The 23,941-nt window shown below is 39.7% G+C and overlaps 1 protein-coding gene across 3 annotated transcripts in view; it reads right to left on the bottom strand.

The window, feature by feature from the left end:
* Positions 1 to 22,897, bottom strand: part of LRRFIP1 (LRR binding FLII interacting protein 1) — a 117,824-nt gene extending 94,927 nt beyond the window's left edge. For all 3 annotated transcript variants that reach the window (XM_062002253.1, XM_062002248.1, XM_062002250.1), the window contains exon 1: positions 22,753 to 22,897. In XM_062002253.1, coding sequence (XP_061858237.1) covers positions 22,753 to 22,842 — 90 coding nt within the window. In that variant the 5' untranslated portion in view covers positions 22,843 to 22,897. The remainder of the gene's footprint in view (positions 1 to 22,752) is intronic.
* Positions 22,898 to 23,941: the final 1,044 nt, after the last annotated feature.

The following is a 23,941-nucleotide window of genomic DNA, read 5'->3' as shown; positions in this document are numbered from 1 at the left end:
AATTATGTTCTCTCGCTTGTCTGACAGTATCTGTTAGAGGGGGAAAAAATGAGGCTTTGAAGTTCTGTTTATTGTAAAAAAAAAATCTATTACCTGATCTAGTTGTAAGACTAATAAGGAAAAAACAAATTTAAGTGATGAGCTATAGTTCTAAAATTAGTTTTGTTAAATGCATTTACTACTAGCAAATGCCATTCTGATGATATGAAAGCCAAAACAGGACTCTAGAAAGCTGTCTTCCACAAAACATACATCACTCTCCAAAACTGTATTTCTTCACATCTAGTAGGTATCAATGCTCTTCATAATTATTAGCATTTTTTAATGGATTCTTCTTTGTTGCTATAGCATAAACAGTACCACTGTTCTGCACACAACAGAATTACCCATAGTCTTGACAAGAAAAACAAATGCTCAAGTGTCCATACATGGACAGAGTTCTGTTAAATATAAGTAGAATACTATATTCCTGATCTTACAGAAGCATCACCATTGACAGTGTGCAACCACGTTTTTTTCTAGTACACAAGCTATGTGTAAAAATAGTCTTTTCTCCTTGAATCAGTCTTCCATTCTTCACAGTGACATCTAAGCCATTTATGCCATGAGGGCATTTCATCCTGAATTCAGCAGAGCTACTGTGCTTTTTATTCTTCAAATGTGTTCACTAAAACATTTAACAACTCTCCAGTGGGTTCACACTGCACTACTCTCAGGCATTCTCAGTGTCAGCTCCCCAAACAGTAGGCCACGTACACATTACTGGGCTTTCTAGGAAAGTTTCAAGAGGAACTGAAATGGTTGTACACACACATAAATGTTGAGAAGTTCTTATTTTTATTATTTTAAAATATAAATGATATTTTTTTTTCTTGTCACCACTGTCACCAACAATTGTTCAGACTAGAAATGATGAGAAGCAACCTTTAAAATATTAATCTTTTTCCTTGGAGTTAGATACTTCTAAACAGGTTTTCGGTCTCATGGACATAAACTTGGAAGAGTCATTTACTGAAAGTGTTCAGAGAACACACCATCAGGATCTATGCCATGTTCTCGCCATTAAAAGGAAAAGACAGGGTGTCAGATTACTGAGCTTAAGCAAGCCTGGATGAGATGAAGCTGCACTGGAAAGAGGTGATCTGCCTAAGAATTGTGCTCCAAGGTCTCCAAGATGAACATTAACTGCATAACCATGGGGTTAAAAAAAAAATATATTAAAAATGCAGACAACTACAGAGATGGGGGCAAGTGTAACGTGGTGTTAAAGTCACTGAAACCTAGATAGTCAATAAAACATTTTCACAAATCTGAGACTTAAGCTTTTGAAACCAATCCACTACCAGCAACCTGGAAATCAAAGAGTTCATGCTGCTTCGGAAGACCTTATGGACAAAGTGGTCTTAAGTAAAACATTATTAAGCTCTATTAATGCAGAGGTATTTGCAGATAATTGTATTTAAAAATGAGCGGTGTCTTGATTTTTCCAAATCTAAATTTAAATCAACATCAATGAGAGCCTATATAAAAATCTGAAATGTCATCAGCTACATCGTTAGTAAAGCAGTGTCCAAAAGTGCTCTAGTTTTGCAATAACTTATAAAAATGGACCATTTCAGCAAAGTCAACATGACAGGAACCTTGGCACACAAGGGAGTGCATTTCTAACTTGCCTCTCTGGCAAAATCCTGGTTAATCCAGTCAAAATCCCTTTATTCTCCTCTCGTGTTTAGCATTAGTTTTTATATTTGTCAACAGACATTGCCAGTTTGTTCACATACCTGAGTGGAATATTTGTCTATTATGGACAAAAAAAGAGAGAGGCTTACAAGAACAACCAATATGCTTAAGTCAGTTTCATACTCAATCTCTCTGAGCAGAAGGTAAGATCTGTAGCTCAGAGTGCAGTGGAAGTTCAGTCCTACAAAGTACAGGCTAAATTCTTCACAAACACTTGATTTCACCTGAAAGAGTGGTTTTTAGTCTCATCTTCAGGGTTGGAAGCAATGAAAGCACGTATTCTGCAAAAAGCTACCAGAGACACAGTAGTGAAGTCTTACTTCCACTAGGAAGAACAACAGCACCAGCCTAAACTTCATTTCCTTCAAACAGCAGTAAGGCTCAACTACACTAGACACAAACAGCTCAGCTGAACATAAGCATCTGAAAGCAGTTTCAACTTGCTTCCCTGATCTCTTACAGAAGTGTATTACAGGCTTGCCAATACCACAGGCCTTACCATATTCTGCCTAATTCCCAATGCTTAGGTGGGAATAGATTCAAGACTTGTGCAAACCCATGAGAAGATTCTGTTAACTCCAAGAATTACTTACTCTAAGTCCTTCCTCCTTAATACCCACATGAAACTACCTACTTTTCCAGGGTTGACTGCAACATGCTCCGAGTCAGAGGTGAAATGGGAAGCTCAGAAACAAGATGACAATTTATCTTGACTTATTGACTTAGCAAATTACATTAATTCCATCTTGAAATCCAAGAGTGCAATATTGAAAATGTAAAATGTAGGCAAAAACTTGAAGCTACAATTTTACTGATGGAAAAAGGGATCATGAAAATACTGGATTTTATGAGTCAAAAAAATTTGAATGATTGACTGTTTCCTGGTCTCTCATGCAACCAAGACAGAAATATAGGCAGAGTGACTTTAGGAACAATGACACTTAAGCACTAAGGTCAACCATAGGGGTTTTTGTGGTTAAAAATCTAGGAATGAACATCCTGTATTTAGTAAGACATCAAATACATGTTTAACCTTTAACTAAACTGAATATATAAGGAACAAGACTAAGACAGCTTTACTATCTATAATTTCAGCACTTTCTTAATTATGTTAATCATAAAAGGTTGTAAAATACTTTCCCTTCCTTCCTTCCACAGGCTCTGTAGTGAGTATGTGATGATTAACTTTTCAGTAACAGGAAAAGCACTAGCAAATAGCCTACTCACAAATATACCTGGAAAACTGAGATTATTCTAATGTAAGCAAGAGTACTGCCAACAGGTCATGATCCTGAAGTCAGGAGATAATTCCAGAGTGTTAATTCTTCTTACAAAGAAATCTTCATCAGCAAACTATCCTAAGATTAACAGATGAGTTTCTTCTCTGTATCTCTCCCATCCTAACTGTTTTCACAGGCATCCAACTGCAATAGTATCTTCTGCAGTATCAATACAGACCTGATAGCTAGAAATGAAAGTTTACAGATCCCACTGATGACAGTCTAAGGCATGAATTCCCTTCCATAGTATAATTTTAAGTTTATTACAAGTTCTTAGGTGACTAATTTATGCATTCAGACAGTCACAGGTTAAGTTAAGCAGTCTCTGTATCAAAGCTGCAATCTAAGAAACAGCAAGTGGAATACAAAGAGAAAAAAAGCAACATAAAGTTACCTAATCTCGCATACACTTTCATTTGAAAAATGTCATCTGTTGGATGTACAAGCTGTCAGACAAAACTTCTTCTGAAATACTTAGTAACAGTCGGTCATCTCAGTGCATGTGCCAGCACCACCTTGCTTATTTTCAGAAATCTGCCTAAAATCTTGATGTTTGGGTTCACAGAATTGTTACTAATTTAACATATCCCTACTGAGTGCCTAAAATTTAATAATTCTTCTCATTTCTAATGAGGTAGTAATAGGAGAAGTATTTTTCCATGTGCTCAGATATTTATACAGCTTTATTTTTGGTGTGGTAAGCCATTTGAGTATTTATATTCGACCTGTGGCAAAGGAAAAAGGAAAATATGCTACACCATACATTCCCAGTGAGCCAACTATGGCTATGGATGCCATACTTCATATATTTAGACTCAGGAAGAAGCAACTTTACCTGGAAAAGCTGCAGCAAAAAAATAGTGTCATTCAAGTCTTATTAAAAAAGCTTAATTTAAAAGCTATTTTTCTTATTTATTTTTTTGATTAAGGAAAGTGTTTGACTTGGTTGGAATTTACCTTGAAATGAACCCATTCTGCATTTCCTCTGGCACATTTATCTTTGCAAGGGCTTAAAGAACAAGACATCATGTTTCTACACTAAAATACTATCTGACTAAAACTAGAGAGTCCAGAAAGAGTCCAGAAAGAAAATCAGTTTCAATAGCAGGAAAATCCCAAATGGTAAGCCTTTTCAGACTTTTGGAGAGGAAAACCAAACAAAATCAATCAACCAAAAAACATTCAGGGACTTAACTACAAAATAAGTTTCAGAGATTATGAGCTGCCTCTTTCAGAAAAATATCACCTCCTTTGTAAACAATTTGTCTGCCTCTCTCCACCTGATTTCTTTCCTTTTCAGACGTTTAAACATTTTAGAAACTGCTCTTGTGCTAAACAAAAATCTGCATCATTTTCACATCCAATCTTCGTCTGCAACCCAGCAGAGAGAACAACTCACAGCATCTATACTGCACCACAGACACCACCAGTCCAACAATCTGCTTTCTATTATAGACTACACTATGTGGAGTTCATTAAAATAGTGCGTCAAAAAGCAAACCATTCAACAATAGCAGAGGGCTGCAGCTGCTGACCAACTCAGCTATCTCAAATAACTCTCATAACTACAGCATGTAACATAACCCTTCCTTATTTGTTCGCCTCCCTCCAAGGGAATGCTTGCAGGAAACCTACTCTCCCCCTTCCCATGCAACAAGGGAAAGGGTAAAGACAGTAGGTCAAGTTCAAGATGACACAAGTAACTTATCCTTCAAGACTTCAAAAATCCAAGGAGAGATGGGAGATGTTAGTGTTGACTAGTCCTGGGATGAAAACTCTTTATAGAGGGGCTCTGCTTGTCCGGACTATGCAACACATTCGCAGCGGGGGAAAGAGTGAAAATAAGTTGTATGAAAGCCTAGTTTAAATTTAGAAACAGACTTTCACTCCCCACCTCGTGAACCACAAGAAGCTTTGCAAAGATGTAGGATCTTAAAGCTCCTTTCTTTTGTCAAGCACACAAAGACTTCATTTTCAGGAAAGGTAAAGCCACTTTCAACCCAGTGCCATTAAAAGTTCAATGCTGAGAAGCCAGTTCTGTTAGTGCCTATTAGTCCTCACCAATGCAGCAACTTATATGCTAGAGAAGTAAAGATAATTTCCTTTAATGATACTTGGAGAATATTTATAAGGATATAAACATTAATTATAAGAGTCAGAGAAGTCTTCAGCAGTAATTACCAGCAAAAATCAAAGCTCCAAGTAATTTTTTTATGTTTGGGGGGATTTTGGGGAGGGGGTTGGTTTTTGCTTGTTTAGGTTTTTTTCTTTAAATAATTGATTTGATAATCTATAATACTGAATTGCTCAGGATAACGGCACTACTTCACTCAATACAATGAGAAGCTGAAACGGGTAAACATGAACATCTCTCTGTAGCCAAGCTTTAGCATCCAAATGCAAGCCTGTATTTCTGTTTCTGTTCCAGCAAATCCCAAAATTCACTTGGATAAACAACGGAATTCTGAGAAAGCATCGGAAATAACTGACATTACTCTTAAGCTGTTAAATAAATCATGTTACTTCAACATGTGTTTGGATACCAACTGGTAGTTTATAGCAATTAGGAAATCCAGTTTTTAGCTAAAGAGTGAGCCTCAGTCTGAATGACTGCAAGCATCAGGTGTCTACAGGGGGCCTGTTGTAACAGGAAAAGTAGACCCTGCCACCTCTGAAGAGGAGTAGAAATAGGAGAATTTGCAGCTGCAAAGGAGGGAAGCCAAAGGGAGATCTCAACCTGGTAGTACAGACACTGGTTCTATTGTAGTTCTTATGCACAGACTTCCTGTCATGCAGACTCCACTCTCACAGACCAAACTTGTAAAGCTACTACCTGGTTTCATAATTATTATTGATATTATCAAATCTGTAATGTGGAGAGGTGTATTCAACGAATCCTGCATAAGCCCTTAAAAGCATCCAAAGAGCACTAAGCGTAACAAATCCCTCCTCTTTTAGGCGTGTGATATTTTTCAGCTCTCAGTTGTCATTTGCAATGTCTTTTTTGACAAAGCACTAGCTTCAGATAGCAAGTGGTTGCAACATAATCTTATAAATTAAGCTTTCAGTGTTCCTACACGGGGGAAAAACCCAACTGCAATCACAGTGAAAAGCCCCAATCCAATTTTTCACTGTTATTCACTCTTTTTTCTAGAAGGAAATGTAAATGAATTTACAACCCATACTGTTGGTTGCCAGCAACTGAGTTATACTTGACCCCTTTGCTTGCGCACATTTCCCACATCCGGTTTTGTCACTCTGAGAGCGGGAGGAACAGATGAAGCTGATCGTTCTGCTTTTCCACCTTTTGTTTTCAAAAAGCTCTTGTAGACTAGTGCTAAGGCAATCATGGTATAAAGTCCGTAAAACTAGATCAAGAGAAATGACAACATGCCAAAGATCTTGGACGTGAGGAAACCACTCTGGCCAAATACAGTGATAAAAGCCACACTACATACAAGAGAAGCCAGAACTATTAAGTCTCTTGGCCCAGCCTGTGTACTCTTTCACCTCATTCATTAACTCTTAAGTCCTGCTAATTTTATTCTCCGAGATAAATATTTAAAATTACATAGCTTGAATTTCCCAAACTTGGTGGGGAGGTGGGACACATGGACTCACAACTTCTCATATGGGTACTGGAAAAAAGTATGTATTAGAGGAGAAAAGATGCCAGGTATAAAAAGTCATTTTCTCTAGATTTTATTCATAAGTTAGAGATGCTTCTAAATATCCCCAACTTCTACAAGTATCATAATACAACACCCTTCATACTGGGGAGCTTATACTCACAATAAGAAGGTGCAGGGCAACTTTTGCTGAATTCAGGCTGTGGTTTACAAAACACAATTCCATCTCATGTAATCACTTTGTAATAGATTTCAGATGCTAAACATCAACAATAGATTAAAAGTATTCTGACAAGAAGATACCTGAAGGACTGGCTACATCAAGATTATCCTCTCAGTCAATTAATCGCAATAATAATCCCTTAGTTTCGGTTTCCTACCTTGTCAAAACCAGGCATGAAAAGACAGGTCTTCTACAAAGAAAAAGGCCTTTTTCTGTAATGCTTTCACTAATGTCCAAAGTGCTTGACATGCTTTAGGCCCATCCAGGGACAAAAGACCATGATCAGACTCAAGTACCACAGACTTAAGAAACTCCCAAAGGGCAGGAAGGGCTTAATTGCTGCTTATAGTCCCAGACGGAAACAGACCAGGCTAATCAGCTTGGGAAAGAAAACAGAAAATAATTTAATTCAACACCAACTAAAACATAACCATAAAATGCCAAAACATAACAAACAGAAAATAACACAGAGTGGTACAATGATGAAAAGCACAATCAGCCATCTCAGAGCATCTTCTTCCCAACTCTCCCCTCTTCCTGGTGTCTTTATCTCCTCCTCCCATGAGCGGCTGAGGGAATGGGGGTTTCAGTCAGTCTTTTCCTGATGGCTCCTGCCCTTTGTCTCTCCCCAGGGCAGGTGGCCTTCTCACTGGTCCTCCCTGCTCCTCTGTGGGCTACCTCACACACCCAGTAACCCTGCATGGGCTGCTCTAACGTGTTCATCCCAAGGGCTGCAGCTCCTCTCTGCCTCTCATGTGGGTCTGCTCTATAGCCCACAGGCTCTCCAGCATGGCCTGCACCATGGCTGCCTTCTCGCACAGTCTCTTGCCTGTCCAGGCACAGTCACCCGGAGCTGCTGGTGGCTCTCAGTCCTGCCATTGCCCTCCATGGGTTGCAGGGGCACAGCCCATGTTCTCGCCACAGGTTGCAGAGGGGTGTCCAGTCTGATGCTCCTCTTTCCTTTCTCTTTCTCTGGCTGTGGGGTTTACATGGTCGCCTCCATCTTGTACCACTCCTACACCTCTTCCCAAGCACTTCAAATTCCTGTCCTTAAATAGTGATGGCAGAGGCACCAGATTGGCCCAGCCAGACCAGAGGTGGGTCTGAACCTCAGAGCAGGGGAAAAGTCTGAGAACTCCTTAGTGGGCCTGCACTGCAGTCCCCCCTCCCCCTGTTACCAAGCAAAAGCGGCTCCTTGCTAAACCATGAAAAGACTGAACCTAAGAAAGCTACTGCAGTTCTCTAATCCATTTCAGAATAGAACTGCAAATTAACCAGCACCATCCACATGCAGAAAACCTCTGCTGCCTGCCTGTACACTGGAATCAGAGACTGAGCCAGTTCCCGCTTTGACCTCCTTCATAACTGATTAGTACATTTCCAGTACTGAGGCATGATACAAACTCCAAAGGAAAAAAGAAAGGAGACCAATTTTCCTGTGTTCTGTACTCACAGATAAATTACTATTTTCTTCTCTTTAAAGTGTTAACTGTCATTTGATTGCAAGCTCGAGTTAGTGACAGGGAGGGAAGGAGACAAAAGTGTTAGGGCAGGAAGTTTATTCCTATGACACCCTACTTGGCTAAACCACTGGCATGGCCTGGTAGAGTCGAAAGGCCTGACAGAGCTGGCATTGTCTCTCAAAATATGTGATATAGTGAAGCAAGGGAGGTGACTGCTTGGGAGCTAAGAAATGGGGGATAAAGATGCACCATTACTGGCTTCTGCTCTCACATCTACATTAGTCAGGCAACACTTAAGCATCATTTCTCCCCATCTCTTACAAAAAGGTAACGGCTTTAGTGGCACACTGGATGGACCTAGACTATCATGCCCTCTCCAACAATAGCACAACTTTCAATGAACTGTTAAAATCAACACCAGCACTTCGCTTTCAAAGATGTTTTAAGGCATAAGATGCCTCCCTCCCTTTTTTCCTCCACTTTTTGCATGATGAACTTATTTTTTCCTTTTTTCCCCTTCTGAATAAGTGATGCAGTCATATAATGTGGCATTTGAACGCTCCAGAAGCATAGATTTTCCCATGGCACTCTGCCAGGATCATTTTGTTCTTGGTTTGAGTCTATTTCCAAGTGAGGCGAGTTCACTCTCCATTTCCATTCCAGCCATAACCCTTTCCCTTGGAATTACGAACAACGCTGTGGCATAAAACACCAGCACACAACAGAATATAACAGGCTCTTGTAGTTTTCTGCACTTAAGTGTAACTGAAAAAAAGGCTAAAACTTTCTGATTTGATGACCTTTTAATATTCCTTAATGAAGACAGCTGATGTGGGCATGAGAGGCATGAAAATGAGAAAGCAGTTACTTAGAATATTGATTATCTTCTAAAAGCAGTAACATTAAAAAGCATTCAAGCAAAACAAATGCTGAGTACTTTGACATCTGACTACTGAAGCATTTCATGGCATTGCCATGATTTTCTCTCATGTCCCTGCCCTAGCCTATTTCTAAAATAAGCACTGCTTGACAAACCAGAAAGGCTTCTAGAAAACTCTTAGGACTTTTTTTTTGTCTTAGGGTTTCATTTTTATGTAGCATAATCTCACAGCAGGAGCAACCAAGCAGAATGAGATAAACCACCAGAGCAACACTTCATTGCTGTGCTCAGACTCATTCTTCGGTTTGGAGGTCTTTAATTTCAGAGACAGTTCTATGCTGAAAGCTTGATTTCTTTTATGGAAAAAAAGAAGAGTTTTGTACTCAGCCAGTTGTACAATCTTCCAAGGGTCTCTGTCTCTAACAAAATTTAAGAAAGAAACAAGGAAAACTTGAAGTCAACGTCTGTACTGATTGATTTGGTGAGTGTCAAACACATCAGTGGCAAAGCCAGGCTCCTGAATGAATTGTCTTTGAGAACCAAGGAGTTTCAGCATAGAATCATACATAAATAACTATTTCTGATCTTTAAAGATAAAAAGGTTGAATTCAGCAGAATTAAGACCAACAGCTAATGAGTGAGAGCACAGAAGCTGGCCAAGAGCCATCACTTTAGGGAATAAAAATATTTATTGCAGACTCCCACCCATCCTAAGTATTTTCACGTGCTATAAAAATAGGCCTGGTTTAAAAGCTATTGTGCAAGAAAAGTTTCAAATTAATAATTATGAGAACAGAAGACTTTCAGCAAGACCCATTATGTTACATAAAAACTTATAATTTTTGTACTTCCCTGTACAGTTGGGTCACATTTCAGACATAACTCACTGCAATGCTAGAGAATGAGAAATAAAATCTATTTATACAGTTGTCCCAGTTTGGCAGCATTAGGATGACTATTACATCTCATTGCATTCAGTTTGCCTATATTCCTATTGTACAACTGAAGCAAAGGCAAATTGAAGACAGTCTGACAATAAACAAACAAATCACGTAACTATTGTATCAGTGATTTCTAGAGCAAGTATAATATTTTGAAGTCTATTATATTAAATATCTGGATGGCCCATATTTGCCATACCATGCTTCTCTTTTCCACAATGTTCATCAACAAGCAAATCCTGCTGGAGTAAGCACTCATTGCATCTCAAACAGAATTCTGTGAAGCTTAGCACATTAAAGAGAGTACTAGAAGTGTGTTGTTTCTATATATAAACTAGTTATCTAGTGCACAGTTTGTATGAATAATACAGTCTGCTTGACACTGAATGCAAGGTCTCTGGGGTGGGGAAAAAGCAGCCTTATTGTCCTGTGACTGAAGCACAGCATAATGTTCTCAAGGAAAAGTGCATGTAGGAGAGCAAAAAAATATGATCCAGTCTTCCAAAAGACTCATCACAACTACCACTTCCTTAGATTTTTAAGTCAGTAAAAGCCTTTCACAAAGCTTGACGCTAAAGGGAAGAAATAAACATTCGAGGATATAAGTACTTCCGGAGTTAAAAAGTTATTCTACACAAAGGGTGTCCTGCATACAGTCCTGGGCTGCAGTAGCAGACCACGTCAACTTCTCATTTGCTCTTCACCAGACCTTTCCCTTGGGTGGTCTTTGCTTCCTCTCCCTCCATCTCCCCACACCTCTTCCTATTAAAAACAACATACCTGAAGACATATTCAAGAAATCTTAATGTATTTACTAATAGACAAGTGTGGGGTTTATCCTACATGGAAATGAATCTACTCAAAGCTTACACCCACCACCATCTAGGCATAACACAGTTACCGTTGATAGAGTTTATAAAGTCTGACAGCCTTCCCAAGATGACTCTTGGCAGGAAATCATGTCTTGCAAATCCATGTCCATAGTTTTAAGTTCTTCAAAACTGGAGATGACCTTCAGTGCACCTTTCCATGGAATGTTCTCATCCACAATCAGATTTAATTAAATTTAGCTCTTTAGACTGATTAGAGTTCATAAAGCAATCTGGTAATAGACCATTTTATGGTATTTACAGGATGATGTTTTGTGGGATTACAGTGTAACTGTTACAGGTTACAAGGCACTGGTTTTCATTACAATTTCAATTAGATTTACTTTACATCATATTTTTAAAAATAATCTAGAGGCATCATAAATACTGGAGAAAATCAGAAGCCCAGTACACAGGCCATATGAAGGACCCTACAAGAGACACCATCAGAAGAGACTGACAATTTTTACAGTAGTTTTCTTGTACACAGGAAAGGTGTAGATATGTTTTATTTATAAAATAAAACCATTTTCATGTCTTCCTATAAATTATACTTGTGTTAAGTACTGAAGCATGTTACCCATGTGTAAAAAGTGTTTGGGGATAGTTAAGTGGGAGAGTTGCATGCAATTTTTCAACTTCTACCACCTTCCTGCAGAGAAACTGTGCTTTTGATTAACTTACATATTCTTCTTTAAGCACAAATATCAAACTTCAAACACTTAGTAACAGCATTCTAACCATGTCTCTCCAGGACAGGAGCCAAGTACTACATTCAGTTTGCTGAAAAATCACAGAGGAAACTGAGTAAACATTTTAAAAATTCATGCTTCAAGGCATTTTAAGAGATCTGGCAAAAATAAATTACAAGTAAAAATAATAATAATTTAAAATAATCACACGATCCTCCACATCTCACCATTACAACCAACTAAAAACATTTGATTTACAAACTACTCTTACCTGGCCAGGAGACAGGTGTTACTCTTTCATGATTTCTATTGTTTCACAGCCCATTCCCTGTTGGGAAAGGGAATTCACAGAGAGACCAGGACATGTCAAGACAACTTGCCCCAAGGGAGATGGTGCTGAACAACCCATCAGCTTGGATTAAGGCTAAAAAACAAGCATCGTTTAAGATTGGACAGCTTTTGTGTGGGGGTGGGACAGGATTACTGTATCCAAAGTGGGTCTGAGCTATAATGGATTACCTGGAAAAGCTGTGTCCTAACCCTTACTAACAAATGAGTTCAGTTTGAAATATGCTACCAGGCTACACATACCTTGTCTAGTTTCATGACAAAAATGACCTTCACAGCTATTTACTGGAGTTCTTGAAATCAAGAAATGTTCTGGGGAATACATGAACCACATAAGACATTTAACAGCAGCCCTCCCCTGGTCAGGTCCTTCCTTTGCTTGCTCCTCTTTTTTTTCTTTCTCTTTTTTTTTTTTTTTTTTTTTTTTTCAGCTTAACAGCAATTCCCATGCAGCAGATACAATTATAACTTTATCCTCAGATCGTAGTCTATGTAACACTCAAATTGTGTTGATCAGTTAGTTTAATGTCAGGAACAGCCTTGTTTGAAAAGTGGCATGTAAGAAGCGGTGAGAAAATGGGATAACTAGTAACAAAACTTCAGCTCTTTGAGATTCACAACATTTTAAAGAAAATTACAAGGAAAACCCAATTCCCTTAAGGTTTGCTACCAGCTCCCAAGGTGCACCAAGTAATCTTAGAGGTCTTATACATAAGGTTTTTATAATCGATTGTTGTATTCACAGACTTCATAGCCAAGATATTTAGACTTTGGGTTTTTTTAGCACACAGTATTGATTTTATAGTGGGAAGACTGAAAGAGCAGACTTGTTACGCCAGAAGCACAGGTAGATGACCTCAGAGAAGAAACTCCAAGTAATGCAGATCTCTACAAGAAGCTAGCTTCCATATTAGCAGATTGAGCCCACCCCCCAAAAAAATAGGGTAGATTGCTGTAAGAGCATAGCTCACTACAAACCTACTGATCTTTATTTTCTAATGCTAAATTTGTAGATTACTTTGTTTGGCAACAAGTTCTGGGTGACCTAGTTTCTGTTAACCTCAAAATTGTTGTTAAGCCTAATGGTATATATTTATTCCACTAGTAATACAAAAACCATTTCACCAGCATACATACAGAACCTTTCTATGCTTACTCTAGTTTATCAAACTGGGGTTTTTTTTCCAGAGTAATTACACAAGAATGTGCAAATATTACTAAAAACAGTGTAACCTTCTATAAACAAAACATTGACATTCTCTACATATGCCAACATTATCCTTGTATCCACACACAAGCACACTATTTCCCAGAGCCCCTAGATTCCTCCACAGTTCATGTAAAGGTTAGGTCATATCACTGTTTCGATGTACTCATTTCACATCAGGACAGATTTACATTTCATATTTAAAGGACAACAGAATAGCAGGACCTTTAGGGATCACCAAAAAAAAAAAAAAAAAAAAAAAAAAAATCACCAAAAGCCCACTTCAATTTTCAGCAGATGTTGATGCAACGTATTTGTCAAGGTAAATCCTCTTAGAGCTAGTAACACCTTCAGCAAAGCAAGAAAATCAAGACCAGCACACACACATTTCATATGGGAGAACAGATATTTTCAAGAAAACAGATTGTGGGAAATGCACAGACCATTCAAATTTAAACTGACTTATTTCTAAAAGCACACAAAGTTACATTTAGGATTTTTCTAGCAAGAAAATCTAAAGAACTTCAGGTTTGCAATTGCAGAGAAAGAAGTAGCAATTGCAGAGAAAGAAGCAGCAATTTCACAGATTTAAAACACCAAACAGTAGACTGTTATCTTGTGCTGTTCATAGTCAGCAAAATCAAAGACTATTTCATGTTTTAATGTGAAAACTGTAGTACATTGTTATAAACAGTCATATCTGAAATACCTGAATCTAAAGTGGTATGTGTGTTAAAAGTGAAGGGAAAAAATATGAAGCTACAAGAGTTCAATAGGAGACTGGAGCCCAAGGATTTTTTTCTGCATGTGAAGTACACCAAGAGCCTTTCCTTGCTCTCTTGTCACCCCAGTACATTAGCTGATAAATGCTCCATAATTAGAAAACCCAAGCAAGGATGCCTGAAATCCTTCTGACCAGAGGGAACAAGTTCCAAAACCTGACCCAGCTTTTAGTGTGCCAGGTACTCCTGTATTCCATTTTTGTCTACTGGAAAAGGTTGGCAAAAGCAGAAAGAAGAGACAGACTCAACTAAATTTGGAATTCAAATGTGGGATTAGAGAAAGGATATTTTGGGATGTAGGAAGTACTCAAGAGGAAAGCAAAGAGAAAACCAATATTAAATTTAAATCAGATACCTGCCAAGGGAAAGGTCACAAGATATGCAAGAGCAGAGACCAAGAGGAAAGAAACATTTTTCCTTTACAGTCCCTGTGTTTGCAGAGCCCTGCACTCCAGGTATCTGTGGGACTGCAAGGACAGTCTTCCAGGAATCACCAGCGGGACTGCTGATTCTATGATTCAGGACAGAGGCATAACAACTTCACTGCAGGCAATATTAAAACACAAGTCACTGACCAACCAGCTAAACCAGTAAACATGCAAATAAATTGCTTTTGTGGAACTTGCTTCCACTAAGTTTTCCACTCTGGGACAGATAATCAACCTGACACTAATTACATCTAAAAACTGCAAATAATGACGTTATGGTAGGAGAAACGCAATTCTGAGAATCTATTTTTGAGGAAGCCAGAGCAGTTGGAGATACCATCTTGCTTAATTCTTTGGTAGAAGTTCAAATGCAAATTAAATAGTCCACTCGCATTCACATAAACCTTTCAACAGCTAAGAGGAAAGAAAATTGTTGCTCTGAAAGTTAACTATTGTTTTTTCACGTGCCAGTGATAATAAGCACTACTCCACCTAATTGCTAGGTATTAAAAATAGGAACACAGCAGGAGTGATGCACCTGGCAATTTTGGTTTACCAAAGGCTCTGATTTCTTGTACAGTAACACAGAACATAAAAATAAAATCTAAGTATTTTCTCAGCGTACAGGAGCTCACAAAACATTGAAGAACTAGAAGGCATCTGATATTTTTTCAAGTATAGCATCAGAATTAATCTATATCACAAAAGAAACTCATCTTGCACACAAAAGCAGCATGCAAGGAAGGAGCCAAGAGCAGCGAAAAAAAGCAATGGCAACCAACAAGGACCTGGAAAGCAGTAGCAGAAAAAGGTTCTCTCACACATCTGAGACGGGTACACTGCTCAGATTTAGCACTATCAGATCACTTTCCCTGTTTACTATTTTCAACTTAACTCTTACATGCTACAATAGTACTTAGGTGGATAAAACCACTGTCCATGCCAAGCTGCTGGCTCACAGGCTGCAGGAACACAGATGGGCAAAGCAGATGCGACTCAACAAATCTGTCTCTCAAGATCACACCCAGGATATGTCACTGAAAGTACATCACAAAGCAATCGGCTTTCCAGTTCTAGGTCAGAAATATTTAATAAGCAATTAGCTCAGATGTTTTTGTTGGCATCAAACACCACCTTAAGTCCCTAAATTAACAAGTTATTTCAATCAATTTGGTGGTGCTCCCAAGTCAGAATTAGTCAGTCAAAATTTTAGACTAGAGTTGTGTTCTTTATGTACAAATTATGCTCAATAGCCAAGACATCCATCCTTCTTTAACCCAGCAACAACTAGCTTTGTTAAAACTTTCAAATTTTAATGTCTGACAATAAAATCAAACATTTTTAAAGGATTTTAAGACAATCACCACCCTTCAGAATGACACTCTAAAGCAGTACACTCTGTATTAGAAATTCATTTACAGGAAAACATGCAGAGGATGAAGGAACAGAGAACAGGACTGCAGGCTAGATGTTGAAGTGTGAGTCAAGTCTGTCTTGTGGAGATGTTGTGTCATTTAACCAGGGATACACCCCTTTCTGGCCAGTTTCCAGTTTAGGCATACATCCACCACCCAAAAGCAGCAACTCCTGGTTTTGGAAACAATGTTAGTCAGAGCTAGCTTGCATCTTCTCTCTCAACTCCCAGAGTCTCAGCTGGTTAGGCCATAAAACTGCTTCTAGGTCTGCCCACCAGAAGATACTTACTAAGCTTTGCCCTTCACACTGTCCTCCACACTTCATGTTGCTTAGTTAAGTTTGTTTAAAGATAGAATTAGAAATCCATCCAAATACTCATAGGAAACATCATTGACACTGAGGCCTAACCAGAGGGTTCTCTGGGCAACGACAGCTGTCAAACTAGCACAGTGGTTACAGTTATGGCACATTCCTGCTAACATGTTAGGTATTATATTAGGTGCTTTTTCCCAGTCTCTGAATATGTGACTGCTCTCTGTGTGGCCTCCAAAAAGCCTTAGTTTTTAACAGTCTGACCAGAACTTCCACATTTTCCTAACAGAAAATTGTCACATTCATCTAACTAAAGTCATGTACACACTGCAAGCACTGCATGGCAACTAGATCATTTTCTCCTAGGTAATTAAAACCTTCCAATTACCACCAGTGAAGGATTGCCTTTTTTAGTATTTATTATGCAACACCAAGCTTTAATTTCAACAGCTAAAGCTTCTACAACCAGGCCTTTGAGAGTTGTCTGCCAGCAACACTGGTGGTTCTCCATTCCCAATATACCTAAGAGTACTTGCAAATGCGCTCCAGCACATCAGACTACTTTTAAGAGATTACTGTCTCCAGTTGTTGGTCTCATTGTTCTCTAAGAGGCTACACTACTTGCAGGGCGGAGGGTGATGAAGCATACAGGAGCTTTTCACCAGCAGCAATTTTCCCTACAGCACCTTACTTTTAAGTGTTTAAAAAACAAAACTACAGACAAAGATGCTTGGCTAACAGCCACAGTAACCTTGAATCACAGTGATCTGCACCAGAACAACTCAGCTATCTATAGCATGAAAAAATGCATTCACCAGGAATCGGCCAATGCTACTGTACAAGACTGAAGACCAAGCCTACCCTTACGAAGACTTTTAAAATGTATTTTTGCCTGCTGTGGCAGTCTCATTTCAATGCACATAACAGTTATTTTTACAGCTTTAGCTGGGAAAGTTCTACAGCCTATATCTTGTTTCCTAACTGACATAAGGTGAAAGAAAAAGAGAGTGTTTTAGGAACTAGAAGCCCTTAAGCACTTTCCTCATCTTTATCATGTAAGGAAAGCCTGAACATCAGTTATTTCCCTACCATATGCAAGGCCAGCTATCCATCTCTAATAGATTTAGGATGACAAGCAAGAGCACCAGATAACACCAGAAGCAGAGATGATGAGATCCCTTCTCAGATGTATCTCTGGTATTTAAATAAAAACAAAACAACACAAAACCAAAAAAACCAAATTCCAACAACAATAAAAAAAAAACAACTCCACAAAACTACATTCTCAAAGTCACCTTACAACTACCTAAAAGTAAATTTGGCAGCTCCCTTCCCTCTCCCATTCCATCAGGCAACTTCTCTCCCCAAAAGGATTTCAACACAAGTGAAACAACAGCTGATATTTCAGAGCTGCTATTTTAAGGTTTGCCTACAAATGCTTCTGTCTAGCTAGACAGATTCACTGCTCCTGGCAACCTGCTGACTTGAGAGGAGGGACAAATACCTTGTATCACAAGCCCAAAATTCTATATGGATTACACTCCTTGCAACCAAAAGAGGAAAAAAAACCCACAGTGTTAAAAGCCTTGGAAATACACTTGAGCTCCAACTTTATTCAGCAACAGGCCTGGAAAAACATCCCTTCTAGAAGAGGTAATGATCACTACTGCATCCTGCACACAAGCTCAGCATTTGGACTCTCAGATAAAAAGGCTGGGCTTCCCATGTTGTTAAACCTAACAGTAGCCTCTTCCTTGACTGAAATAGGAATCATAGTTCCTAATCAGCTGTGTCCTCAGACAGCAAGAGAACAGCTGAAGAAGATTCAAGCCAGGCATGCACATAAAACCAGGCAAGTAACTGTTAAAAGTTGCAATAAGCATACTGTGAGGCAGACTGTGCATTGGGAGACAGGCTACAATCACTCATTTAACTTGTTTAAAATGAGATGGGTCTTAAGACTTTTTTTTTTTTGTCTCACTTCTTCAACCACCCAAAGCTGCTCCTTCAAACACTTCCTTTGGGAATGACTGTAAGTGATGCCGGTGACATGTGTTGGATATATAGATGTAAAATATTAGGAAAAAGGAGTGTTCAATGAATAGGAGTGCATTTGCTTCATAAAATCATCTCTATTTTGGAACAATTCTTCACGCCCTACTGGCAAGCTTTGCCTACAAAGTCCTCCTTCCTCTCTATATTTAGGTCAATTGGACAGAGTCAACCACTCCACGAACATCCCTTGCTGTCCCAACTTCCTATTCCAGAAGGCAGAACTACAGCCAGGCATGTTTTTCCAGATCCTTTTTTCTCCTGGGCTGGTACAGGGAGAAAGTAATGAATTTAAACCAGACTGTTTCTAAGGGCTTCTCTTGGAATATTTATCTAGTTTACAAAACTCTTCACGCATTTTTAAAGCCAAATATCGCTCAAAAAAGTTCCACCCCTATACTACCGAGTCACACAACTCTTACACAGTAGCACCTAGTATATCCTTAAGGATGCCTCAAATGCTCTGGTTTGCCTATCAGTTCAGTAAAGTTTGCGTGGCTTGCATTCCCCTACATAAATATTCATCCTGCTTCCTTTAGCTCCAACTTTCATCAATTTGCTTCCAGCTCTATTCAGGCAACTCATCCAAATTTTTGTATAAACCACAAAATTCTCCCTCAAATTATGTCTTCAATTCAAAATCCAGGCCTTTAGATTCCACATACAATGATCAATAGTCCTGAAACTCCAATTTAGGCTTTTGAAGTCATTTAATCCCTTCTCACCATAGCTAGTAAAGCCGGCTGGCTAGTTTTAGCTGTCTTCCTTCACAGAAGTGTAGCATCCCAATTTTTTAAACACTCAGAATGCAAGTCAATGCCCAAACTAAAATTATCAGTCCATAAACTGAACATGCCAGTTATTTTAAAAAAAATATTATGTATGTGTAACTATGTAGGTAACAGTTCTTGAAACTTTCAAAGAGATATACAGTGTGCAAACCATGAAGAAGCACTCCTCACAAGATTGCTTTCTTTAATAATAGTTATATTCCTTGAATTACCATCAAAGTAATTACTAGCTAAAGGGTTCTATCCTGTAGATTGGATGAAAGAGATTTTTAGTACAGAGGTAACATAAGGCTGTTCTGAGAATCTGTTTGCAAAACAAGGTGTAAATGACTTTTCTAATAAACCCAAGAAATTTACCTTGACTTTATTCTTCCTCATTCAAATACAAGGAAAAATGTTGTCTGCCTATAAGAGGAATACCTCACCTACACAGACAGCAGCTCCTCATTGGATTTGCAGAATTCTTTCTACTCATGTAACACACAGCTCTTACTGTAGCTAGCAATAAACATATTGCAACTTCGGAAAAGACATTCCCCTAGAAAAAAAGTTCTCAAGTTATTATATCAAACCCATCTAAACCCAGAAAGAAAAAAGCAGGAGGCCAGTCCCTGCAAGTCTGAGCAGCCCAGAACTCTGTCTTTTAGAACCAGGCATGCATCAGCCCAAGAGAATGGACAGACGACCACAGAGTATGCAGATGTGATTACAGCTGGCTGTGCCTGCAAAGACCTTGAGGAGTATCAAACTACTTGGTTTTGCAAACACTGCTGCCATGTATTCACACGGAGGAATAAAATAGCCCAAAAGTTTCTGTTGACTTAAATACAGAATAATCCACTGGTGTCAATGTGAGTTCGAAAGCAGAGAAGCCTATCATTGATCAGCTTTGCTCTCATCTGTAAGTGCTGACAGCCAGAAAAAAATAATCTCGGCAATACAAGCTAGGTGTGCACGGCAAATCCTGAGCAGCACTCATCTGTGTCTGTTAGAAACTCAGAATGTCATGTTCTTAGTTTAATTATATTTACATATTTGCCACCCATTTAATTACCATGCAAGTCAGAAACTCAACAGACAGATTTAGTGGTATGGTACTACTCTTCCCTAATGGGCAACAGTTAACTGCACCTTCTACCCCCACTCTAAACAGATCCAGACAAGGTGACAAACTATTTGTAGCAGAGCTAGTTCAGAAATTGCCTCAAACATTAAAACTTACTATGACTGTTTAACATGACCCCTACTGCTACTAAAATACTGTCACTACAAAATGCTTCACTTTTACCATATCCTTCCATTTGCTTAGTTACTTCCTCTTAGGACAGTTCTCACATCCCGCAGGGGCGAGAGGACTGCCTCCTTCACTGTGCCAGGCTCTCTTGCTCTAGCAAAAGATCCTGGTTGCAAATTCAAAAAAAATTACTCTTCAAAGGGTAGGAGTTTAAGAGTTTTTTTACAAGTCTTAACATGTCCTTATGGAAACATGTAGCGTAGCAACAACCGTTAATTTTTTAAAGATATTGTGATAATTACAAAATAAAACTGCAAAGTGTCAAAGCAGCACAATCCTTTCAGAAGAAAATCAAAAGGAGAGAAGAGGCACACATCTCAGGTGACTCCCAGAGGTCTCTATGAATAAGTCTGGTTTGATACTCTCTTAGGCTCTCATCTGAATATGGCAAAATGAGATCCTAGAATCTGCTATTAACTTGCAAGCACCTATGGCTTCTAGATAACAAAGAAAGACCAAAGGAAAAGCAAGAATGAAAACCTAGGCACAAATGCGACATGTCTATGTCTCAAGTAAGGAAGGCTGGAAGAGACATGTCAACAACACTTCTACCCTTCTTAGCATGAAGACTCTCAGTTTTACGTGAATCGTAACATGAAGATTCATCTTTATTAGGAGGAGACAAAAGGTTTATTTTAATTAAGACTTCTTAAGATCATTAAGGATTCAAGCAGTACCTTTTTGTGTGGAGAATGGGAAGTTAAACAGCAAAACTACTCTAAGTGCATAAAACCCAACACAGAGTAATAAAAAGAGTTAAAATAATATGGGAAAATGCTGAACCTTGAACTTGGCAGTTCAGTTTTAGCACTCAAGGGAAAAGATAAAAGATATGCTTGTGTTGGGCTTTTTGACCAAATGAAGCTGTCCTTTAAACAGTCCCCAAAAAGAAAGCCCAACACAAATCAACACAGTATTTGTGGCCTCAATAGAGTGAAAAGCAGTATATACCTAAAGAAAAACAAAATCAGAACTGAAACCTGTAGAGAAAGAACACCTAAGTACCCTACTACACTGATGTTTTCCTTGATCAAATGACAGCACAGTCAGGACACAGTTGGGGAATTTAAACCCTCATCCCAAAGCAATTCCTAGGATGTTATCATGACTCAAACTGTCATAGACAGCACAATCACTCTTACTTGCTATCTATGTCTAGGGCACAAGACATTCTTGTCCTCCTACCTCAAACTCCATCCCTAGGAACTTTCTAATCTTTTCATCATAGTGCCACAAAAACCCAACTTCTGTAAACATGCTATCTGAATCACTCGCACAGAAATCAGTCTACTGCATGTATTGCAAAGATGCTACAAACCACTTCAAAATGATACACAAGAATAACAAAGGCTTCCCAGGTCAGGGTTGCCATTAGTGATAATACACCACTATATATTATCAGGTGCACGATGTTACAGCTAACTCTAATAGACAGTTGCCACCAGAAATAAGCTGTACATTAGCATTCATCTGATCCTGTTTTAAATGCAATTCAGGAAAAGAAATCGAGAGACACATAAATCTCTTCCAAAAAAGTAATTTATCTTGTAACTCATCTTAGCGTCAGATCAGCATGAGGCGAGGAGAAACATATAATCCATGCTAGGGGAAGAGAATGGGCACCTTCAGCAGCTGACAGCATTGGATCTGCTTAGGCACCGGGAACAACCCCACAGTTGCTTACCCCAATCTCAGGTTGGGGTTGTCAATCTCCCTCATTGGAAAACAGTGGGAGGAAAGATGCAGAGCAACCTGTGTCAGCTTCAGCAAATATAAAAACCAAATTCATGTTGCCATGTTCACCACTGAACCCATGCAACTGCACGTAAGTAACAGTAAGGAGGCAGAAAGAAAACATCTGGTGGTTTTTACTGCTTAAGGTCAGATGAAGCACAATGCAGTGCCTAGTGAGCAGTGAGCCTAAATCACTAAATATGAGACAGTATCCAAGTTGGATTGTGTGCTTATGCCTAGATCTAAGCACCACCTCGCAGTGTGACGGTTTATATTTTTTCATTTACATGTAAAGACCCCAAGTGGCCTGTTTTCTGGTTCTCGGTCATTAACACCAACCTCAGGAGGAGAAGTCAATTAATTTCCTCTCACGGGGGGGCTGGAGCAGGGAGGGATTTCTGCATGGGCTGGAGGCACTGAATGCCGTTTTCCTCACAGATAAAACACTTTAAGCGCTTTACACTGAAGTGGTGCCCTAAGATCATAAAACAGGCCGACACCGTTGAGGCGAATGTGATTTTTATTTCGCGTTTCATCAACCCGCCCTTGAATCGCCTTCGTGCCCGTGGCCCGGGGGCGCGTGCGCGGCGGTTCGGGGGAGCCCTGGGCTGCGGGGTTGGGGGGAGGGGTGGTGGAGGGAGAAGGGGAAGATGCCGCAGCCCGCCGCTCACCTCGCGGGCGATCTGGTTGAGTGCATCGTCCTCCGCCGTCAGGCGCTCCCGATTCGGCAGCCGCTTTCGTCCGGTCCCCTGCGTGCCCATGGCGGAACCGCTCCACCGCCGCTACCCACCGGGTCCGCACGCCGCTGCCGCCACCGCCTCAGCCGCGAAGAGCCCGGTCGTCACCGCCCCCCGCCGCGCGCATGCGCCGCCGCCCCCCGCCCGGAGGGGCCGGGCCACACGCCGCCGCAGGCCCTCAGCCGCCCCCGAGAGCGGGGTGCAGGCTGGGCCGGTGGTTTTCTGTTGCAGCCGATCCGCGGGCCCACAGGCTTTCCGAAGCCCCTCAATGACTTACTCTCTCGAGGCTTTTTGTCCACAAAGCCGAAGTCAGGGAAACCTCACCAGCTGTGAACGAGGGGGGTGTGTGTGAGGATGTGTTTGTGTTCTGCCACAAATAAGGGGAATGGGATACAAACTTACCTTTGCATGTGCTGAACCTTCACCCGGCCTTGTAGTCTCCTGGGATCACTTCAACCGTTAATTTTCATGTTAAGCGCAAGTTCTAATCAATTCTAGTTTCAAATATATCAGTCCTTAATTCATTCACATTGACAGGAAGATACATTCTTCAGGATTCCTGTCACAGCCCTTACACTTCAATTGTCCCAATAATTCCTTAAATGTGAGTTATAAAACTCTAAATCTCAGGCCATCAAACGTGTTAAGCAAACATGTAACAGAAAAGAAAATGCTGCAAAACCCACCCACTCCCTTACTGACAAAACCCAGCAACCTATATTTAACTTTTATTACTTAATTTTGCCATCAATTCAAACTTGATAAAGTGCAACACCTGCCAGTGCTGGACAGACCAATATTATCTGGCAGTTTTCATGTTTAACAACCAAGATTTGGGTCATCATCAAATTCAGAACTGGGTCAAGCAGTTTAATATATCATCCCTTCCCATGAGAGGATGTATCAGAGCATAAAGCAGCAGGTGTCTGTATTAGGATAAGAAAAAAGCCCACCCTAGTTTGAGCAGAATCACTTTCCCCAGGAGGACAGGGATGCCTTCCATCAGTCCTGGGCTGGTACTTATTCTTCAGAAACTTGTTGCTTTACACCAGTGACATCCAGGTTCCTATTAACAGCCAGTGCCTGTACTGAAACCATTGTCTCTGTGTGATCTCCCTCAGCA

The sequence above is a fragment of the Colius striatus genome, chromosome 9, assembly GCF_028858725.1.
Source record: "Colius striatus isolate bColStr4 chromosome 9, bColStr4.1.hap1, whole genome shotgun sequence".
Lineage (NCBI taxonomy): Eukaryota > Metazoa > Chordata > Aves > Coliiformes > Coliidae > Colius > Colius striatus.
The sequence above is the reverse complement of the archived record's forward strand: the minus strand, read 5'-3'. Positions and strand labels throughout refer to the sequence as shown.